Below are 19590 nucleotides of genomic sequence, written 5' to 3' on the forward strand. Positions count from 1 at the left end.
GCCCGTTTTTTGGGGGGTCACCCTTTGTATGTGTACCTCAACTACATAACCACCAAGTTATAATTGAGTGTACCATCACATGACCACCGGTGAGGCATCATCACAGTGGCCGGAAAATATTGCTCCATATTTTCAAAGTAAACAAAAACTGATGGAGCACGTGAAGTAACTTTTGGCCGTAGATGATCAATAGTGTACCCGTAAATATCGTAGGATTGTGGACGGCCGTCCAATGAGTGAAGCTCCACAATTCGCGGCCATAGAGGATAATCTATGAGGCTGATTGAATGCACACCATGGCCAGATGAGGATAAACAGTGGACAAAGAAGGTGAAAATGAAGCATAAGGTCAGGTGTACAAACAAAAATAAACAACAACATAGGAAAAGCAGACCACAAAAAAAAAGGAACAAATGGAGCTTGTATGATGAGGCATCAATTGTACAGCTGACCATAAATAACCATTAGTAATTACATAATTTGACAGATATTAACTGACTAATAACTCTGAAACACTATGTTATCTCCATTCAGCCATGGCCAATAACCGGAGGGAAGAACTTGGCCCCAGATCCTCCACAGAGAGATCTTTTGCTCACAGGGTCAGGTCACCTCAACCTTTTTTCTTTTTGTGAACCATATTTAATCCCAAAAACAAAATCCACTTGAATTCTTAACAGTATCACATTTGCCTTTTATGTTTAGGCACGAGGATGGAACCGTGCGCTTATGGAATGCCTCAGGAGTCTGTCTGTACCCTATGTACAAATTGAGCACAGCTGGAGTCTTCCACACAGACACAGACCCCAATGACAACTTGCATCAAGGTGCTGAAGGAGATTGGCCACCTTTCAGAAAGGTGTGTGTCGAAAAGCATGACTTCCTTCCTTTTCTTCATTCCATTCATATTACCTGATTCTAAATTAAAGAAAACAAATTACCGTATTTTCCGCACAACAGGGCGCACCAAAAAATCTTCAATTTTCTTCAAAGCTCACAAAGCGCCTTAAAATCCGGTTACGTCTTTTGAATGGTCATTATGGTAATACGTCGACTCCAAGATGGCTCCTTCCTGGAGACATGCTTCCAATGTTATAACTTGCTGTTAGTTCAGTGAACTGTGTCACGGCTTTATTAAATAAGTATGTGTTGAAGCTACGAAAAAAGGAGAGCTGTGGTGTTGTTTTTTTTAAAACGCACAGTTTATTAATGGTTTTCACAGTCTCAACAAATACAGGTACGTCTTTGTCTGTCTCCGTGCCTTCTCTTCTCTCTCAACTCGAGAGGCGTTCATGACCGCCTCAGAAAAATGTAAATTAACCATTCCTTCAATGAAACTACGAAAATTGAAAATAATGCATCAAAACAGAAAATCAAGCGAGGAAATCACAAAATAAATTCTATAGCCCCACTACAGAATTTATTTTGTGATTTCTTCGTTTGTGAACACAGTACACAAAAAAAGGAGAGCTGTGGTGTTGTTATTTTTTTTAAACGGTCTCAACAAATACAGGTACGTCTTTGTTTATCTCTGTGCCTTCTTCCGTTCGACTCGAGAGGCGTTCAAGACCGCCTCCGAAAAACGTAAACTAACGATTACTTCCATGAAACTACAAAAATTGAAAATAATATAGCAAAATATTGTATTGTAAAACGGAAAAGCAAGCGAGGATACAATAAAATAAATTCTATTGCCCCCCCTAAAGAATTTATTTTGTGATTTCATCATTTGTGAATACAGAAAGGAATAAATAACTACGACTGACGTCTTGTGTTATTTTGACTTCAAGATGGCGCCGCGAGAGTGGCTGCCTTTCCAGCAGCTCCTATTTATTTTGTTCTTCTACTTCTTCCTCTAATAGCTTTGCTGCTGTAAAGTGGGAATTTCTCCATTGTGAGACTATTAAAGGTTTTCTATCTTATCTGATCATACAGTTTTTGCGTTTTTCAGAGGTGGTCATGAACGCCTCTCGAGTTGAAAGGAAAGAAGGCAGGGAGATGGACAGAGGCGCACCTGTATTTGTTGAAAAAATGAGAGCTGTGGTTGTGGTTTTATTTTTTTTTAAACACAGTTTATTAATGGTCTTCACAGTCTCAACAAAGACAGGTACTTTACGTCTTTGACCGTAACGTGCCTTCTCTTCCGTTCCACTCGAGAGTCGTTGATGGACGCCTCTGAAAAACGTAAATTAATTCTTACTTCAATGAAACCACGAAGAAAATCAAGCGAGGAAATCACTAAATATATTTTGAAGATGGAGATATAGAATTTATTTAGCGATTTCCTCACTTGATTTTCTATTTTGATGCATTATTTTCAATGTTCGTAGTTTCATTTAAGTAGTTAATTTACATTTTTCAGAGTTGGTCATGTACGCCTCGCAAGTTGAACGGACACCTCTCGAGTTCAATGGAAGGAGCATAGCACCATCTAGTGGAGGCATTGTAGATTGCGCCTTATAATGTGAAGCGTCTCATGCAGGGGGGCCAACCTGCGGCTCTTTGGCTGGTTCAATGCTGCTCCCAGGCTTTCACGCTACAAGCGTCGAAAACGCCTCGGCAGTGGCGATGCCATTCAAACAAGGCGCTAAGTACACAGAACGTACTACTTCAGCCTATCATCAATCCCGTTACTTGATTGACATAGAGGGCAACCAATCAGATGACTGCATCACCGCTCATGCGCAAACAACGGCGATAGGCGCTAAGCGCTAAGCTAGTCAGCAAATTACCTCTCCTCTTAGCGCGTGCGTGCGTGTGTGCGTGTGTGTGTGCGCGTGTATGTGCACGCGCTTGCGAGGAAGGGTATTATGCGGCTCTTTGCAGTAACACATTAAAAGACTGGTCGGCCACTCCTGGTCTAATGTATGAAAAAAATTGACAAAATAGCCATTCATTGAAGGTGCGTCTTTGCGGAAAATACGGTAAATAAAGTAGATATACTGAATTTAATCTCCAACTGTCATACCAATGTCTGATGATTCTGTTTACATTTTTACTGTCTAGGTTGGCTGCTTTGACCCCTACAGCGATGATCCAAGGCTTGGCATCCAAAAGATCCACCTTTGTAAATACAGTGGTTGTCTTGCTGTGGCAGGAACAGCTGGACAGGTGAGATTTCACTTTGAGGCTGTATTGGTAATCTCTGTCAATCACTACCCGAACACGGTTCAGTGCCTGAGTGATCTTTGGAGATACAATGCATTTCTTTAGTTTTTGCTCCAGTGTTCTTGGATCCAGTGTTCTTGCATTGGATTGGATTGGATTGGCCTTTATTGTCATTACACGTTCGTGCAACCAAAATTTCACTTAACAGGCACACTCTGCACAAGAAACATGAAAAACAATGACAAACATGGGATACAGTGCAAAGGGCCTGTCGGTACTCGCTATGTAAAGCTCCCCGAGATCTTAGTTAGAAAGGGAACTACTTGTGGAGGGGAGAGGTAAAAAAATTTCGGCTCCAAGTTTTTCAAACTTAGAAACATCTCCATTGACATCCAATGCACTGAAAGAATTTTTTCCACGCTTTGGTTTGAGCCTGTTGTTGTATGTGACCAGTTCAATCCATTCTCTTTGAAGATTCTTGTGCTGGAGCTCAATGACGAGGCAGCAGAACATCCCGTGGAAGCGAAAGTTGTGGATTTGCTGCAAGGCCAAGAAGGTTTCCGCTGGAAGGTAACCAACAATATGGTTATACACAAAACTGTACCTATTCCTCCTTGAACAGTACATACAGATGCTAGACAAAGTATATGATTACCTGTGTATCATCTTAAATTGCTCACACATTTTTTATTTAAGTCACAAGAATAAAGGGTTGTATCTTAATTCCCTTTAAAGTAAAAAAAAAAAATCTATCCATTTCCATCCAGCAACAACTTTAACATATCCCTGGCCAGCCAGCAGACAAGGCCCATTACCAAATCTTCCTCTTAGCTTGTCCCCTTCGTCTTTCCTTTTCCGTTCATACCTCTCTCTCAAAATGTCACTTAGAATAAGTGATGTGCAGCTCTTGTGCAGTAAAAAAAACTCCCAAACAAACTAGAGGTCGTTGAAATTTTGACTGCTACACTTTAAAGCAGTAGTTCTTAACCTCGTTTCAGTGAATCGGTCTCTCAGGGGTTCGACGGAGCCTCTGCCATGGTGGATAAGGCACACTCAACATGTCAATTAGTTGTGACACGCCCGCTTGGTCATCACTGGCTGGTTCATTTTGTGCACAATTAAAGAGAAAGTATGCTTATGTCTTGAAATGTTATATAGTTTTTTTTCTGTTTTTAAGAAATATGTTTTTTTAAATGTCTTGAATTTGTAAAAAAAAAAAGATATTTTTATTTGTTTGGTTAAGAACCACTGCCTTAAAGCATTGTTTAAAAGGCTTTTAGCCTTAAGTACCACAATGGCAGGTGCGCTTTGTGCCATGTTTTTTAACTGCTCTAATGAAATTCATCAGCTTGAACGTTGGCATAAAAAACACTGTTGTAAAGCTGCAACAAATTCACCCAAAGACGGAAAGAATAAAGTTGTAAACCGCCGTTGGTTCTTCACAATTTCCCAACAAAAAACAAAAAGATCCGGACGGACGTGAAACATGGACTAAAATAGTCAATTTACTGACCACATTTATTTTCTCAACATCTCAAAACCAAGGGAACAGACAGAGGCTAAGTATGGTAAGCTAGCTAGCAGACAGCGAAACTAATGTTCTCTAGTCACTGTCAGTGTGAAATCGAGAAATGTTTCCAAATTATGCTGTTTCCTTGTTGCTTTCTGTTATTTTTGAAATTGTGTGGGAGCCCCAAAAAATTACTGGACCCATATAATGCGGCACGGGATCTGGAAGTGGCTAATTGGGATGCCACTTGTTACAGTCACGTCATGACCTTGAGTTCTACATTGACAACGAGTTGTATTTTTAAAGTGTGTTGCCTACCATTTGAACAAAGCTCTGCGTTTCGGAACGGTCTGCATGAAGCAGCGCACTCGTAGCGTATTTCCGAATGCACGCAATACTCGGGAACCTGGCTTTTGGTGTGTCCTCTTCTGAAATGCTATTCGCAGTAAGCTACTTAATCTGCTGCATGTAATATACAATACCGACTCCATTTTTGGGCCATAAACTCTCTCTCTCTCTCTCTCTCTCTCTCTCTCTCTCTCTCTCTCTCTCTCTCTCTCTCTCTCTCTCTCTCTCTCTCTCTCTCTCTCTCTCTCTCTCTCTCTCTCTCTCTCTCTCACATATACATATACATAATGTTGTTGTCTGCGATTGGCTGGCAACCGATTCAGGGTGTCCCCCGCCTACTGCCCGAAGACAGCTGGGATAGGCTCCAGCACCCCCCGCGACCCTAATGAGGATCAAGCGGCTCGGAAGATGAATGAATGAATGAATAATGTTGTTGTTTTTAGGGGCACACACGTCTAGATGTTCGAGATGAGCCAGTCCGTTTTGAGGCAGGCTTCCAGCCCTTCACTGTTGTGCAATGTCAGCCTCCTGCCGTGGTCACCGCTCTTTGTCTTCACTCCGAGTGGAAGCTGGTTGCTTATGGCACCAGCCATGGCTTTGGATTATTTGATTACCAACAGAAAAGCAATGTCTTCATCAAGTAAGGAGACGCTTTGGGAACTCAAAAATGTTTCAAGTTATAAAGCCAATGTCATAAAAATGATGGGTGCTGAAAGTAGAAATCAAACTATATCTCTCCAGCCATCAAATTTTTACCATTACAGAATATCATTTGAGCCTTATCGTGTCATGCACAACAGTACAGTGGTATCGTATAGCTTCTATATTATGTGACTTGCTGTAATCGTTTTTTTTCTTTTCATGCATTATGTATTTGTATGCATTGCATAATATCAGAGAGCTTATTAATCTATATTTCTTTCATGTTGTTATATTTTTCATGTTTGTATTTTTGTCTGTGTCAACTCTGCGTGGTGAAATGGCTTTTTCTCTAGATGCACTCTCAACCCCAGTGACCAGCTGGCCATGGAGGGTCCTCTGTCTCGGGTGAAAAGCATTAAAAAATCACTCCGGCAGTCCTTTAGGCGAATCAGACACAGCAGAGTCTCACTACGGAAACATCAAGTCAACAATGCTGCCAAGGTAGTGTAAAAAAAATTAAAAATAACCTTTTTTGAACTAGTATTTCCATCCATCCATCCATCCATCATCTACCGCTTATCCGGGGCCGGGTCGCGGGGGCAACAGCTTTAGCAGGGAAGCCCAGACTTCCCTCTCCCTAGCTACTTCTTCCAGCTCTCCCCGGGGGATCCCGAGTCGTTCCCAGGCAAGCTGGGTGACATAGTCTCTCCAGCGTGTCCTGGGTCTTCCTCGGGGTCTCCTCCCGGTGGGACATGACCGGAACACCTCACCGGGGAGGCGCTCAGGAGGCATCCGAATCAGATGCCCAAGCCACCTCATCTGGCTCCTCTCGATGTGGAGGAGAAGCGGCTCGACTCTGAGCCCCTCCCGGATGACTGAGCTTCTCACCTTATCTCTAAGGGAGAGCCCGGACACCCTGCGGAGAAAACTCATTTCGGCCGCTTGTATCCGGGATCTCGTTCTTTCGGTCACGACCCATAGCTCGTGACCATAGGTGAGGGTTGGGACGTAGATCGACCGGTAAATTGAGAGCTTCGCCCTTTGGCTCAGCTCCTTCTTCACCACGACAGACCGATACAACGTCCGCATTTTTTTGGTACAGTATTCCTGCTTATCTTAATAAGAGTAAATGATGGGAGTAATTACAAGTTCCAAGTCTCGAGCAAGTCCCACGTTGCTGTGGTTAAAAAAAAAAAAAAAAGATGAAGCACGTCACATCAAATCACCACCAGTAAAAGTAAGTAATTACTTATCTCAAGCAAGTTGTAAGTCAAGTCACAAAATCGTGTTCAGTCACGGCATATATTGGATTGATAAAATATTTTTTTACAGATCATAACACAAAAAAGTAAATTATCTCTTAAAATTAAATTATTTAAATCTCTAAAAAAAACCAACAACAAATGAAATTAACATCTCATCTCATCTCATCTCATCTCATCTTCCGTACCGCTTGATCCTCACTAGGGTTGCGGGGGGTGCTGGAGCCCATCCCAGCCGTCTCCGGGCAGTAGGCGGGGGACACCCTGAATCGGTTGCCAGCCAATCGCAGGGCACACAGAAACGAACAACCATCCGCGCTCACACTCACACCTCGGGACAATTTAGAACGTCCAATCAGCTTGCCATGCATGTTTTTGGAATGTGGGAGGAAACCGGAGCACCCGGAGAAAACCCACGCAGGCCCGGGGAGAACATGCAAACTCCACACAGGGAGGCCGGAGCTGGAATCGAACCCGGTACCTCTGCACTGTGAAGCCGACGTGCTAGCCACTGGACTACCGGGCCGCCCTTGAAATTAACATACTTTTCAATTATTTTTTTTTGTATGAGTGTCGCACTGTTACTGTGATGATAAATATTGACATATGTTGAACAAGTCTAATCATCAAATTTAAAACCTCCATATGTTGTTTTTTTTGTGCCAGTCTTTTTCCCAAATCTATTAGTGTGTGTAAAAGGGTGAATGCATGAACTTGGTGAACTTTGTAGTTTGTAACTTAATGAAGTTCTATCAAGTTAATGTGCATTAGTTTTTGCCCTGCCACATCAAATATAGCAGACCCGCTAACGATCAGAAAAGTATGAAAAGTGGAGTCTATATATCGATGTCAATGCTGAAAAAAATTGACTTTTTTTTTAATGCTATAGTGTCAAGGTTACACTCACCATGGTGTCTAATCTTTCGCTTTTTTTTCCTCTCAATTAAATGGTGAACTGATATCAAGTTGAGTTCATATTTGACCAGCTTTAGGTGAGCTAAACTGTTGAGCTAACCGAGCTAGCTTAACTTCATACTTCAGATTCATTGACTGCCTTGCGTCTGGCAGATCAAAGTAAACATTGTTGATGAATGTAGATGAATGATGAATAATCCTTCAATCCAACTGGTCACACTTGCCTTGTTTTTGGCATAATGGTAGCCGTCATTGCCGCGGTTACCAAATTGGTGGCATGCGCGATACAAAAAAAAAAAAAAAGCTTTTCCAATGTAAACCGAAGCACTTGTCAAGTTATGATGGAGTTGAAGTAAAAGTAGAGTCGACTCGAGTCTCATGAATGCCAAATCAAAGTCAACTTTTCCCCAGTGAGTTGCAAGGAAACAAATTATCGACAGTTCGACTCGAATCCAAGTCATGTGACTCAAGTTTCCCACTTCTCATCTCTTTAGCTATTCTATATTAACATATTCTGTATTTTGTATTGTTGTTATTATCACCACCAAAAAGCTCCAGGAAGCAAATGCTCGTTTGGAGGCGGAACTAGCCGAGATGGAGTTAGCTCCTGTTCAAAGGAAGATTGAGGCTCGTTCGTCAGATGACTCTTTTACCGGTCTGGTGCGGATACTTTACTTTGCTGACACCTTCCTCTCAGACAGTGAGTCACCAAATTCAACATGTGATTTGAATACACAAAAATGCCTGTTCTTATGTTCACCTCTTTTCTTGTAGGTTCACATAATACACCTTCGCTTTGGGCAGGGACCAATGGGGGCTGTGTATATGTATTCATACTCAGGCTTCCTTCTGTCGAGCATCGGACAGATGAGCCCATCACTGCACACCCTGGTGAGGCATTAGATTTTGGGATACAATGCGTTCATAGTTGTCCGTCCACTCTGCTTCACTATAGTCATCACTACAGTCAAGGGTGCGCAGAGGTTGTGCGCTGGTTGTGCATGAGCACCGGAAATTGAATATTGCGCTCCAGTCCAAGTCTGTCATTGCACTTTTGCGTTCTAAGCATATTGCAGTCAGTCAGTAAGCTTGACTGCGATGAAGCCAGCCTCTATTATCTTATTGGAAGTTTGGTCATCCCTCCGCAACAATTGTTTTCACTAGTCATCTTCAAAGTGAAACCCAGGTATGGCATTGCTATCTGTTTTATAGCAGTTGTCCTGAACCTTTTTTTTGTAACAGACTGGTTTAAAAAAGTGCTCTATACGGCTTTTCGCGGACTGGCAATCATCCGCGCAGGGGTCAGGGGGTGACATTGTGTTTATTTGGGTCGGAGTGGGGGTATTGCCGGGGGGTATGATGAAAAGATGACACAATGAATTGCTGCTTGGTCCAATGGATGCAATTTTTTAGTTTAGTTTTGTTTGTTTGTTTTTTTCACAAGTGGGCCCGGTTGTTGTCATCTGATGCAGGCAGACGGGCCGTTATATCCGTGATGCTGCGCCACAGCTTTTACGGTCTGTCAAAAAAAGTCCTTTCGTGAAAGCACTCCAGGTGCAAAGAAAGAATAGAATGCGGATCGCTCCCCTCGAGAACTGTGCTAAATAAGCTAGCTGATTTCAAGGTGCATATACTGCAAGTCAAAGGTGGGAAATACATTTTTCAAATGAGCCATGCAACTCACTTTTGTTATTTTTTTTTCAATAATACAGTAAATTCATACATCCATTTTCAACACCGCTTATCCTGAAGAGGGTCACGAGGTTTACTGGAGCCTGTCCTTGCTGACTTTGGGCAAAAAGCGCACTAACCTCTAAACTGGTTGCCAGTCAGTCATACATATAGAGACCGATACTTTACTTTATTCAAACCCACAATCACACCGTCACTGATGGGGAACTGATTCCACGGCATACAGTAAATTGTATTGGTTTCATAAGCCACCATTGTGTAACCCTAGTATAATAATAATTTTGGAATTAGAAAATATTTATATGTGTATATACATACGGTAATTTTTTTTTCAGTTTTACCCATGAATGATAAACCCACCTAAATCGGTGGGTTGGGGGGAAAAATGTGCAGCAAATATCAACCAGTGACAATAAAGTTTATCTTCGTGGCTGGGAAGCAGAAACAAAATGGCAAGACTGAAAACAAATACTCCCCCCAAGATGTGGTCACGAGATCACAAAATCCTTGGACGGTCTAATTTGTGTTGTCTGTGTTCTTCTCCTACTTCTGCAGCAAAAGAAATCCAGCTCATGCATCGTGCCCCTATTGTTGGCCTCGTAGTATTGGATGGTCACGGTATTCCTCTCCCTGAGCCGCTGGAGGTCGCCCATGACCTTGCTCGTTCGCCTGATATGCAGGGGTCGCATCACCTTGTTGTTACATCTGAGGAACAGTTTAAGGTCAGATCAGACAAAAGCACACAAAAGGAAATGCTATTTTTATTGCAGATACTGGCTCTGTATTTTCCACACTAATAGACACACTGGATTATGAGGCGCACCTTCAAATAATGATATATTGCACGCACTGGAATATATGGTGCAATCTACAATGCATCCACTAGATAGTGCTCCAGGTATGTCTTTGTCCTCTCTGTGCCTTCTCTTCTTTCGTTTGACTTGAGAGGTGTTCATGACCGCCTCCAAAAAAACGTAAATTAACGATTACGTCAATGAAACTACGAAAATTGAAAATACAGTAATGCATCAAAACAGAAAATCACAAAACAAATTATATAGCCCCGTAGCTGCAACAGAACGATCAGATGTAAATTTGAACTTAGTTTTACTGTTTGGTGCCTACTACCATCTTTGTTACTAATTATTGTTTTATTGTTGTATATTGGATTTGACTGGATTGGATAAACTTACGAAGATATATGTTAGTTGCTCCATGTACAGCACTTTGTATGCAGCAATGGCTGTTTGAAAGTGCTCTATAAATACAGTTGAGTTGAGTTAAATTGGAGGAGACTGGATTGTCTCAGAAGTGTTTGATATTTATTCCTTTGTTGTGTACTGTGTTCACAAACGAAGAAATCACAAAATAAATTCTATAGTGGGGCTATAGAATTAATTTTGTGATTTCCTCGCTTGATTTTCTGTTTTGATGCATTATTTTAAATTTTCGTAGTTTCATTGAAGGAATAGTTAATTTACATTTTTCTGAGGCGGTCATGAACGCCTCTCAAGTCGAACAGAAGAAGAGAAGGCACGGAGACAGACAAAGACGTACCTGTATTTGTTGAGACTGTGAAAACCATTAATAAACTGTGCGTTTTAACAAAACAACAACACAGCTCTCCTTTTTTCGTAGCTGCAACAAAAACTTATTTAATAAAGCAGCGACACAGTTCACTGAACCAACAGCAAGTGAAACATTGTAAGCATGTCTCCAACAAAGAGCCATCTTGGGGTCTACGTGTTACCGTAATGACCATACACAAGGCGCACCGGATTTTAAGTCGCTCGGTGAGCTTTTACGAAAATTGAAGACTTTTTGGTGCGCCCTGTAGTGCGGAAAATACGGTACTTGGAATTGGATTTCCACCAAATCTTGCAATATTGACAGTTCCAGTGGTGATTACAGGTGAAACATTTGAGAAGTGAAATTACTTTAAGTGTCAAACTGATACTTTCTTTTGTGCAGGTATTCACCCTTCCTAAAGTGAGTGCCAAGATGAAGCTGAAGCTAACAGCTATGGATGGCTCCCGCGTACGGCGGGTTGCCGTGGCTTGGTTCGGCAGTAGCCAATCAGAGGACTATTGCGAGAGTGCCCTGGTGGTTTTGACAAATCAAGGCGACCTTCTTGTGATATCATTACCAGGGGTGAAGCTGCAGGTGCGTTTCCCCTGCATTCGCAAAGAAGATGTCAGCGGCATTGCTTCATGTGTCTTCACAAAACATGGCCAAGGTAAAAGTATTTACAAGTCTCAATCTCTATAAAAGAAAAGCTGGCATGGTACAGAATGATTTCAAACATTTGTTTGAATAGATTGTTTGTAATATTTCACATTTCATCATCTTTTAATGCTTGTTCTTTGACAAACTCCGATGCCCCAATGAACTCCAATCCAAGGCAAGCTTTATGTGTGGGGTCAAAGATATGTTTTTTTTTTTTTATTTGAAAAATCCTACGATGTGTACCCGGCCTAAGGTGACAAAATGTATAAAAACTGTTTTCATATATAGGGTACACCACATTATAAGGTGCATAGAATAGAAGTTACAATAGTGGCTACGGTTGTGTTCTGCGTCCACTAGATGGAGTCACGCTAAAGGATTTACAATACAATACAGCTTTATTGATATAGAGCCTTCACAACTACTGCAGCTGTAACAAAGCTCTTTACAGAACATTTGAAATACTGCGTACCTTATTTTCCAGAGTATAAGTCGCAGTTTTTTTCATAGTTTGGCCGGGGGTGCAACTTATACTCTGGAGCGACTTATGTGTGAAATCGTTAATAATAATAATAATAATACATTTTATTTATAAGCGCCTTTTAAGACACCCAAGGACACTTTACAATAACAAAAAACACAAAACAATACGGGTTGAGCAGCGGCAGCCAAATGCGCCAGCGTTCACTCAACTCAAGTCAGAAAGAAACCACAAGGGAGGGAGAGGGGGAGAAGAAAAAAAAACACGCTCGAACTATCCTCATTTTGAGGATAATTTGAGTTAGTTGTCTAAATCTACCGACTGCTGTCAGGCTGATGAATAAAAAATAACAATCATAATAATAATAATAATTAAATGATGTGAAGGAAAATTGTAAATAGTACTGCGATTTATCCATTTTGTGTTCATATTGCATTTAATTGAAAGATGTTTGTTGTTGTTTTTTCTCTTTCTTCTTTCTACATACATTCTTGCTGCTGGAGGCTGTAAATTTCCCCAGTGTGGGACGAATAAAGGATATCTTTTATCTTTAAATAACTCTTAATATGTTACGTAAACATACCAGGAACATTCACAGTTTGTTGTTTAAGCGTCATGTACCGTTAGCATATCGTACACGTATTCAGCCTGTTGTTCTCTAGTTTTATTTTTACTTTAAATTGCCTTTGACATGTATGTTTTTGGGGTGGGATTTTATCAAATAGATTTCCCCCCAAAATGCGATTGATACTTCAGTGCGTCTTATATGTTTTTTCCGTCTTAATTATGCATTTTTCGGTTTGTGCAATTTACAATCCGGAGCGACGTATAATCCGAAAAATACGGTATAAAAAAACAGAATATATATGACACATCGCATTTCTGGTGCACTGTCACCTTTTGAAAAAAATTAAAAAATTGCTTTGGTATGCCTCATACAATACAGGTTTTTGCTCCTTCCTCTCCTTGTTGGAAGAGTCTCTGTTAGAGTGACTTAAAAACATAAATAAATAAATCAATATTATTCTCCAATATAGATTAATCGAAATACTATTAAGTCATTTCTGCTACCTAGTGGTGAACTGTGTTATTACTAGTGAAATGCGATACTACGGGGCCAGTATTGGCAACTTCTTGGATGCAACTTGTTCAGTTTTATGCTGACGAGATGATGTTGGTACTCTAGGCTGACCATGTTTTTGGTCACAAGCATGTGAACGCATTACAATTTCCAGACCAGAAATCAAATGAACTCATTCAGTGCCGGATGATTTTCTCAAATTTTGAGAGCTTTTTTTGTTTTGAAAAAGCTTGCACCTCACGACGTAGGTTCGCCATACCACACCCCACACCCACTCACATTGTGTCAGACCAAGATCTGATCAAAACCACTCCTGCCATCTAGTGGTGATTTATCAAACTGAAATAATTCCCACAGACTGAGGAGGTGTGCAAAGTAGTGATGGGAATTCCGGCTCCTTTTAGAGAGCCGGATCTTTTGGATCGGCTCCCTAAAAAGAGCCGGCTCTTTCGGCTCCCAAATGGCGCCTCAGTTTTTGTTGTTGCTTAAATTAAATGCCAAAAATAACATAATATTATGTGTAAAATTAAGTACTAATGCAAAAAATAGACATTATATCAAATATTTATTATTTATATGACTTTATTTATATTCTTCTGAACATATTCAACATGGAGTGCTACAAAAATAAAAACAAAGTACAAAGACCCATCTCAAAACAAGGTCGTCAAAAAGTTCCAATCTCTGAATGTGTATATTTATAAGCTTTTAACTATTTACAGTCTGGAGGTGGGGCTCGTTGGCAAGCGCCTGGTGGCCGGGCCTACACCCATGGGGCCCGGTCGGGCACAGCCCGAAGAGGCAACGTGGGTCCCCCTTCCCATGGGCTCACCACCCATGAGAGGGGCCAAAGGGGTCGGGTGCTATGTGAGCTGGGCGGCAGCCTAAGGCAGGGACCCTGGCGGTCCGATCCTCGGCTGCAGAAGCTAGCTCTTGGGACATGGAAGGTCACCTCTCTGGCAGGGAAGGAGCCCGAGCTGGTGTGTGAGGCAGAGAATTTCCGACTGGATATAGTCGGACTTGCCTCCACACACAGCCTGGGTTCTGGTACCAGTTCTCTCGAGAGGGGTTGGACTCTCTTCCACTCTGGAGTTGCTCACTGTGAGAGGCGCAGAGCAGGTGTGGGCATACTCATTGCCCCCCGGCTCAGTGCCTGTACATTGGGGTTCACACCGGTAGACGAGAGGGTTGCCTCCCTCCGCCTTCGGGTGGGTGGACGGGTCCTGACTGTTGTTTGTGCATATGCACCAAACAGCAGCTCAGCATACCCACCCTTTTTGGAGTCCTTGGACGGTGTGCTGGAGAGTACTCCTGCTGGGGACTCCATTGTTCTGCTGGGGGACTTCAATGCTCACGTGGGCAATGACAGTGAGACCTGGAGGGGCGTGATTGGGAGGAACGGCCCCCCCGATCTGAACCCGAGTGGTGTTGTGTTATTGGACTTCTGTGCTCGTCACGGATTGTCCATAACGAACACATTGTTCAAACATAAGGGTGTCCATATGTGCACTTGGCACCAGGACACCCTAGGTCGCAGTTCGATGATCGACTTTGTTGTTGTATCATCGGATTTGCGGCCGCATGTTCTGGACACTCGGGTGAAGAGAGGGGCGGAGCTGTCAACTGATCACCACCTGGTGGTGAGTAGGCTCTGATGGTGGGGGAAGATGCCGGTCCGTCCTGGCAGACCCAAACGTATAGTGAGGGTTTGTTGGGAGCGTCTGGCGGAATCTCCTGTCAGAAGGAGTTTCAACTCCCACCTCCGACAGAGCTTTTCCCATGTTCCGGGGGAGGCGGGGGACATTGAGCCCGAGTGGACCATGTTCCGTGCCTCTATTGTTGAGGCGGCCAATCTGAGTTGTGGCCGTAAGGTGGTTGGTGCCTGCCGTGGCTGCAATCCCCGTACTCGCTGGTGGACACCAGCAGTAACGGATGCCGTCAAGCTGAAGAAGGAGTCCTATCGAGCCTTTATGGCCTGTGGGACCCCAGAGGCAGCTGACGGGTATCGACTGGCCAAGCGGACCGCGGCTTCGGTGGTCGCCGAGGCAAAAACCCGAGCGTGGGAAGAGTTCGGTGAGGCCATGGAAGCCGACTTCCGGACGGCTTCGAGGAAATTCTGGTCCACCATCCGACGTCTCAGGAGGGGGAAGCAGTGCACCACTAACACTGTGTACAGTGGGGATGGGGCGCTGCTGACTTCGACTCGGGACGTTGTGAACCGGTGGGCAGAAGACCTCCTCAACTCCACCAACACGCCTTCCTTGGAGGAAGCAGAGCCTGGGGACTCTGAGGTGGGCTCTCCTATCTCTGTGGTTGAAGTCACCGATGTGGTTAAAAAGCTCCTCGGTGGCAAGGCCGCAGGGGTGGATGAGATCCGCCCGGAGTTCCTCAAGTCTCTGGATGTTGTGGGGCTGTCCTGGTTGACACGCCTCTGCAACATCGCGTGGTCAACAGGGAGAGTGCCTCTGGATTGGCAGACCGGGGTGGTAGTCCCCCTTTTTAAAAAGGGGGACCGGAGGGTGTGTTCCAACTACAGAGGGATCACACTCCTCAGCCTCCCTGGTAAGGTCTATTCAGGGGTGCTGGAGAGGAGGGTCCGTCAGGAAGTCGAGCCTCAGATTGAGGAGGAGCAGTGTGGTTTTCGTCCCGGCCGTGGAACAGTGGACCAGCTCTACACCCTTAGCAGGGTTCTCGAGGGTATGTGGGAATTTGCCCAACCAGTCTACATGTGTTTTGTGGACTTGGAGAAGGCGTTTGACCGTGTCCCTCGGGGAGTTCTGTGGGGGGTGCTTCGTGGGTATGGGGTACCGAACCCCCTGATACGGGCTGTTCGGTCACTATACCACCGATGTCAGAGTTTGGTTCGCATTGCCGGCAGTAAGTCGGAATCGTTTCCAGTGGGGGTAGGACTCCGCCAAGGCTGCCCTTTGTCGCCGATTCTGTTCATAACCTTTATGGACAGAATTTCTAGGCGCAGCCGAAGCGTTGAGGGGGTCCGTTTTGGGGGCCGCAGTATTGCATCCCTGCTTTTTGCAGATGATGTGGTGCTGTTGGCTCCTTTAAACGGGGCTCTCCAACTCTCAACGCTCTCTCTTTCGCAGCCGAGTGTGAAGCGGTTGGTATGAAAATCAGCACCTCCAAATCTGAAACCATGGTCCTCAGTCGGAAAAGGGTGGAGTGCCCCCTCCGGGTCGGGGAGGAGATCTTGCCCCAAGTGGAGGAGTTCAAGTATCTTGGGGTCTTGTTCACGAGTGGGGGTAGGAGGGAGCGGGAGATCGACAGGCGGATCAGTGCAGCGTCTGCTGTGATGCGGACGTTGTATCGGTCTGTCGTGGTGAAGAAGGAGCTGAGCCAAAGGGCGAAGCTCTCAATTTACTGGTCGATCTACGTCCCAACCCTCATCTATGGTCACGAGCTATGGGTCGTGACCGAAAGAACGAGATCCCGGATACAAGCGGCTGAAATGAGTTTTCTCCGCAGGGTGTCCGGGCTCTCCCTTAGAGATAACGTGAGAAGCTCAGTCATCCGGGAGGGGCTCAGAGTCGAGCCGCTTCTCCTCCACATCGAGAGGAGCCAGATGAGGTGGCTTGGGCATCTGATTCGGATGCCTCCTGAGCGCCTCCCTGGTGAGGTGTTCAGGTCATGTCCCACCGGGAGGAGACCCCCGAGGAAGACCCAGGGCACGCTGGAGAGACTCGGGATCCCCCGGGGAGAGCTGGAAGAAGTAGCTAGGGAGAGGGAAGTCTGGGCTTCCCTGCTAAAGCTGTTGCCCCCGCGACCCGGCCCCGGATAAGCGGTAGATGATGGATGGATGGATGGATGGATAACTATTTACAGTAAAATATAAGTAAGCTTTGAATACCACACAACAAATTATAAATTAAAATTTGTAAAACAAAAAGAAAAAAGTAGCATCCAGGTAAAGGTTTTAGCTTGTCTTTAGCAAAGATTGGCATGAAGAAAAACCAAGTGCCTCAGCTTTGAGGGGTTGATCCTGTTTCTCCTCTCTGTTAATATTTGCCCTGTTTTGGAGAAGATTCTCTCTGATGGGGACAGATGTTGCGACAACACACAGCCAACACAAAATGGATGAAAATCCCTTGCAATCATTTTACCCAGTTCCTCGTCAATTGTGTTCTGTTTTGCTGGTTTTATAGCTTTTTGCATAAAGTGGCTCATAGAGCTCTGGGTTGTACATCTAGGCAGTTGTGACATTGCAGCAGCAGCAACAGTTGCAGACACTCTAGCACCTTCATTAATAGCTGGTTCCCTTGGTTGTTTTTTCTCTTCAAATTGTACTGATGGGTGGACATTTCTGATGTGCCTGTGCAGGTTATTTGTGGAGCTAACCTTGCACAGTCTACACGCTGCCTTTGAACTATCAATTAAATTGAAATGAGTCCATATTTCACTGCGTTTCCTATCCATTTTCTTACCTTCCCACTTTCCACCGTGTTGTTTTTTTTTACTAACTAGCTCTCTCTCTCGTCTGTGTTGTTCGCGTGCTGCTAGTGTGTTGCTGTGTGTCTCTTCTCCAACCCCTCCCCCTTCTCTAAACTGCAGCGCGCGCGTGTGTGTGTGTGTGTGTGTGTGTGTGTGTGTGTGTGTGTGTGTGTGTGTGTGTGTGTGTGTGTGTGTGTGTGTGTGTGTGTGTGTGTGTGTGTGTGTGTGTGTGTGTGTGTGTGTGTGTGTGTGTGTGTGTGTGTGTGTGTGTGTGTGTGTGTGTGTGTGTGTGTGTGTGCTCTGGGAGCCGGCTCGTTCGCGAACGACACATCACTAGTGCAAAGCCCATTATTATCTCATTCACTCCCAAAGACGTTTTTAAACGTCTTTTCAGACTTGGTCTAGAATTGGCTGGTACTGAATTAGTTTTAATATCCTTTAATAAAAAAAATCCTCAAACATTTTTTTACTGGATTTATGTGGTCAAATGCATTTGAAAGCTACTTGCTGCACTGATGTTGTGAACATTAACATCCGTTTCACTGTTGAAACATGTTAAGAAGATTTTAGAAGTTCTAGTTATCAACCAAGGACTCTATAACTGTTAGTTTTCATTCTGTGTTAACAATTGAATTCGTCAGGTCAAAAAAAGGCTGCCTCTATTTTATATTTTATGAAAGGTAAAGTACTTGTGTCAAGTCTAGAAAAACTCATAATTTTCGTTAAAATCAAGGAGCCGATTTATGATCAAACCCTTTCAGGGACAGTGGTGACGACAGTGGACAGATTATCAGGTTATCAAATTACAGGGTGCATGAAAGGGTTAAGTAAAACTAAGACTATTTTAAAAAGAACCATCATCAAAGAGTGCTATCAATGTCAAATATGCTTTATGTATGACATGCAACAAAGATGACATTTCTTCTAGGCTTCTATTTCTATAAAAATGCACTTGAAAAATATTGGAAAACTGATTGGCATTTTTGTGTGTTGTCGCCAGTTGCTGAGTATAGGTAAAAAATTAATTTGTAATCTAATCTAATCTGAGTTGGTTTTTAAATCAAGCCATTGATTAAGTAATCGTTATACTTTCAAACTGTGACAACACTGTTGCTGACTCTCCTCAGGTTTCTACCTCATCTCTCCGTCTGAGTTTGAGCGCTTCTCGCTGTCCAGTCGCTTCCTCGTGGAGCCTTGCTGCCTTGTGGAGGTTCCACTTTCCTCAGATGCCTCCATTCAATGCATGCCAAAACCGGATAGATTTTTATCTGCCTACAGGTTTGGTTGATCATTTAGTTGAGGAGTTCACCAATGAATTCAAGGGTTAATTTTTTTTTCTTTGAACAATACCCTAGGGAAACCAGCCAAGAAGTTGAAGACTCAGGTAAAACGAAGACTTATGCTTGTAATACAGCAGCAGGCTTAACATGCATGTGTTCTTTTCCAGGAAATAACTTCTTGTCGTACTAGCCTCGCTCTCTCGCTCCTGCGGCTCATTGTGCTCACTTCACTGCTACCTGTGTGTGTTCCAGATATTTCTGCTAGACGTGTGATGGAGCATGCTTTGCTGAATGATGAGAGTGAGTAAATTTAGATATGTATGTGTATGTATATACTGTGTGTGTGTGTGTGTGTGTGTGTGTGTGTGTGTGTGTGTGCGTCTGTGTGTGTGTGTCTGTGTGTTTGTTTATATGTATTAAGGGTGTGGAAAATAATCGATACATCGATGCGCACGTGCGCGATCCGAGTGCATCGGCTCATTCACTGGGTACGACACGATTGACGGGTGAAATCGCGATTCATCACGATGCATTAATGGGTATCGGTAAAATCCGATTCATGCGCCGTTTTATTCATGTTAAACGTCACATATCTGCCCTTT

General features: G+C 43.6%; 1 protein-coding gene across 5 annotated transcripts in view; it reads left to right on the forward strand.

The window, feature by feature from the left end:
• LOC127594586 (LLGL scribble cell polarity complex component 2-like) overlaps positions 1 to 19590 on the forward strand; it is an 83471-nt gene that overhangs the window by 51348 nt on the left and 12533 nt on the right. For 3 of the 5 annotated variants that reach the window (XM_052056437.1, XM_052056436.1, XM_052056438.1), the window contains 13 exons: positions 535 to 602; positions 706 to 859; positions 3007 to 3111; positions 3583 to 3678; positions 5410 to 5606; positions 5962 to 6109; positions 8338 to 8485; positions 8560 to 8676; positions 10033 to 10199; positions 11449 to 11713; positions 18836 to 18986; positions 19064 to 19092; positions 19241 to 19288. In XM_052056437.1, the coding sequence (XP_051912397.1) occupies positions 535 to 602; positions 706 to 859; positions 3007 to 3111; positions 3583 to 3678; positions 5410 to 5606; positions 5962 to 6109; positions 8338 to 8485; positions 8560 to 8676; positions 10033 to 10199; positions 11449 to 11713; positions 18836 to 18986; positions 19064 to 19092; positions 19241 to 19288 (1693 nt within the window). Of the gene's footprint in view, positions 1 to 534; positions 608 to 705; positions 860 to 3006; positions 3112 to 3582; positions 3679 to 5409; positions 5607 to 5961; positions 6110 to 8337; positions 8486 to 8559; positions 8677 to 10032; positions 10200 to 11448; positions 11714 to 18835; positions 18987 to 19063; positions 19093 to 19240; positions 19289 to 19590 lie in introns of those variants that run through there. The other 2 variants (XM_052056439.1, XM_052056441.1) reach the window with 2 other exon arrangements.

Source organism: Hippocampus zosterae, unplaced genomic scaffold (assembly GCF_025434085.1).
Source record: "Hippocampus zosterae strain Florida unplaced genomic scaffold, ASM2543408v3 HiC_scaffold_22, whole genome shotgun sequence".
Lineage (NCBI taxonomy): Eukaryota > Metazoa > Chordata > Actinopteri > Syngnathiformes > Syngnathidae > Hippocampus > Hippocampus zosterae.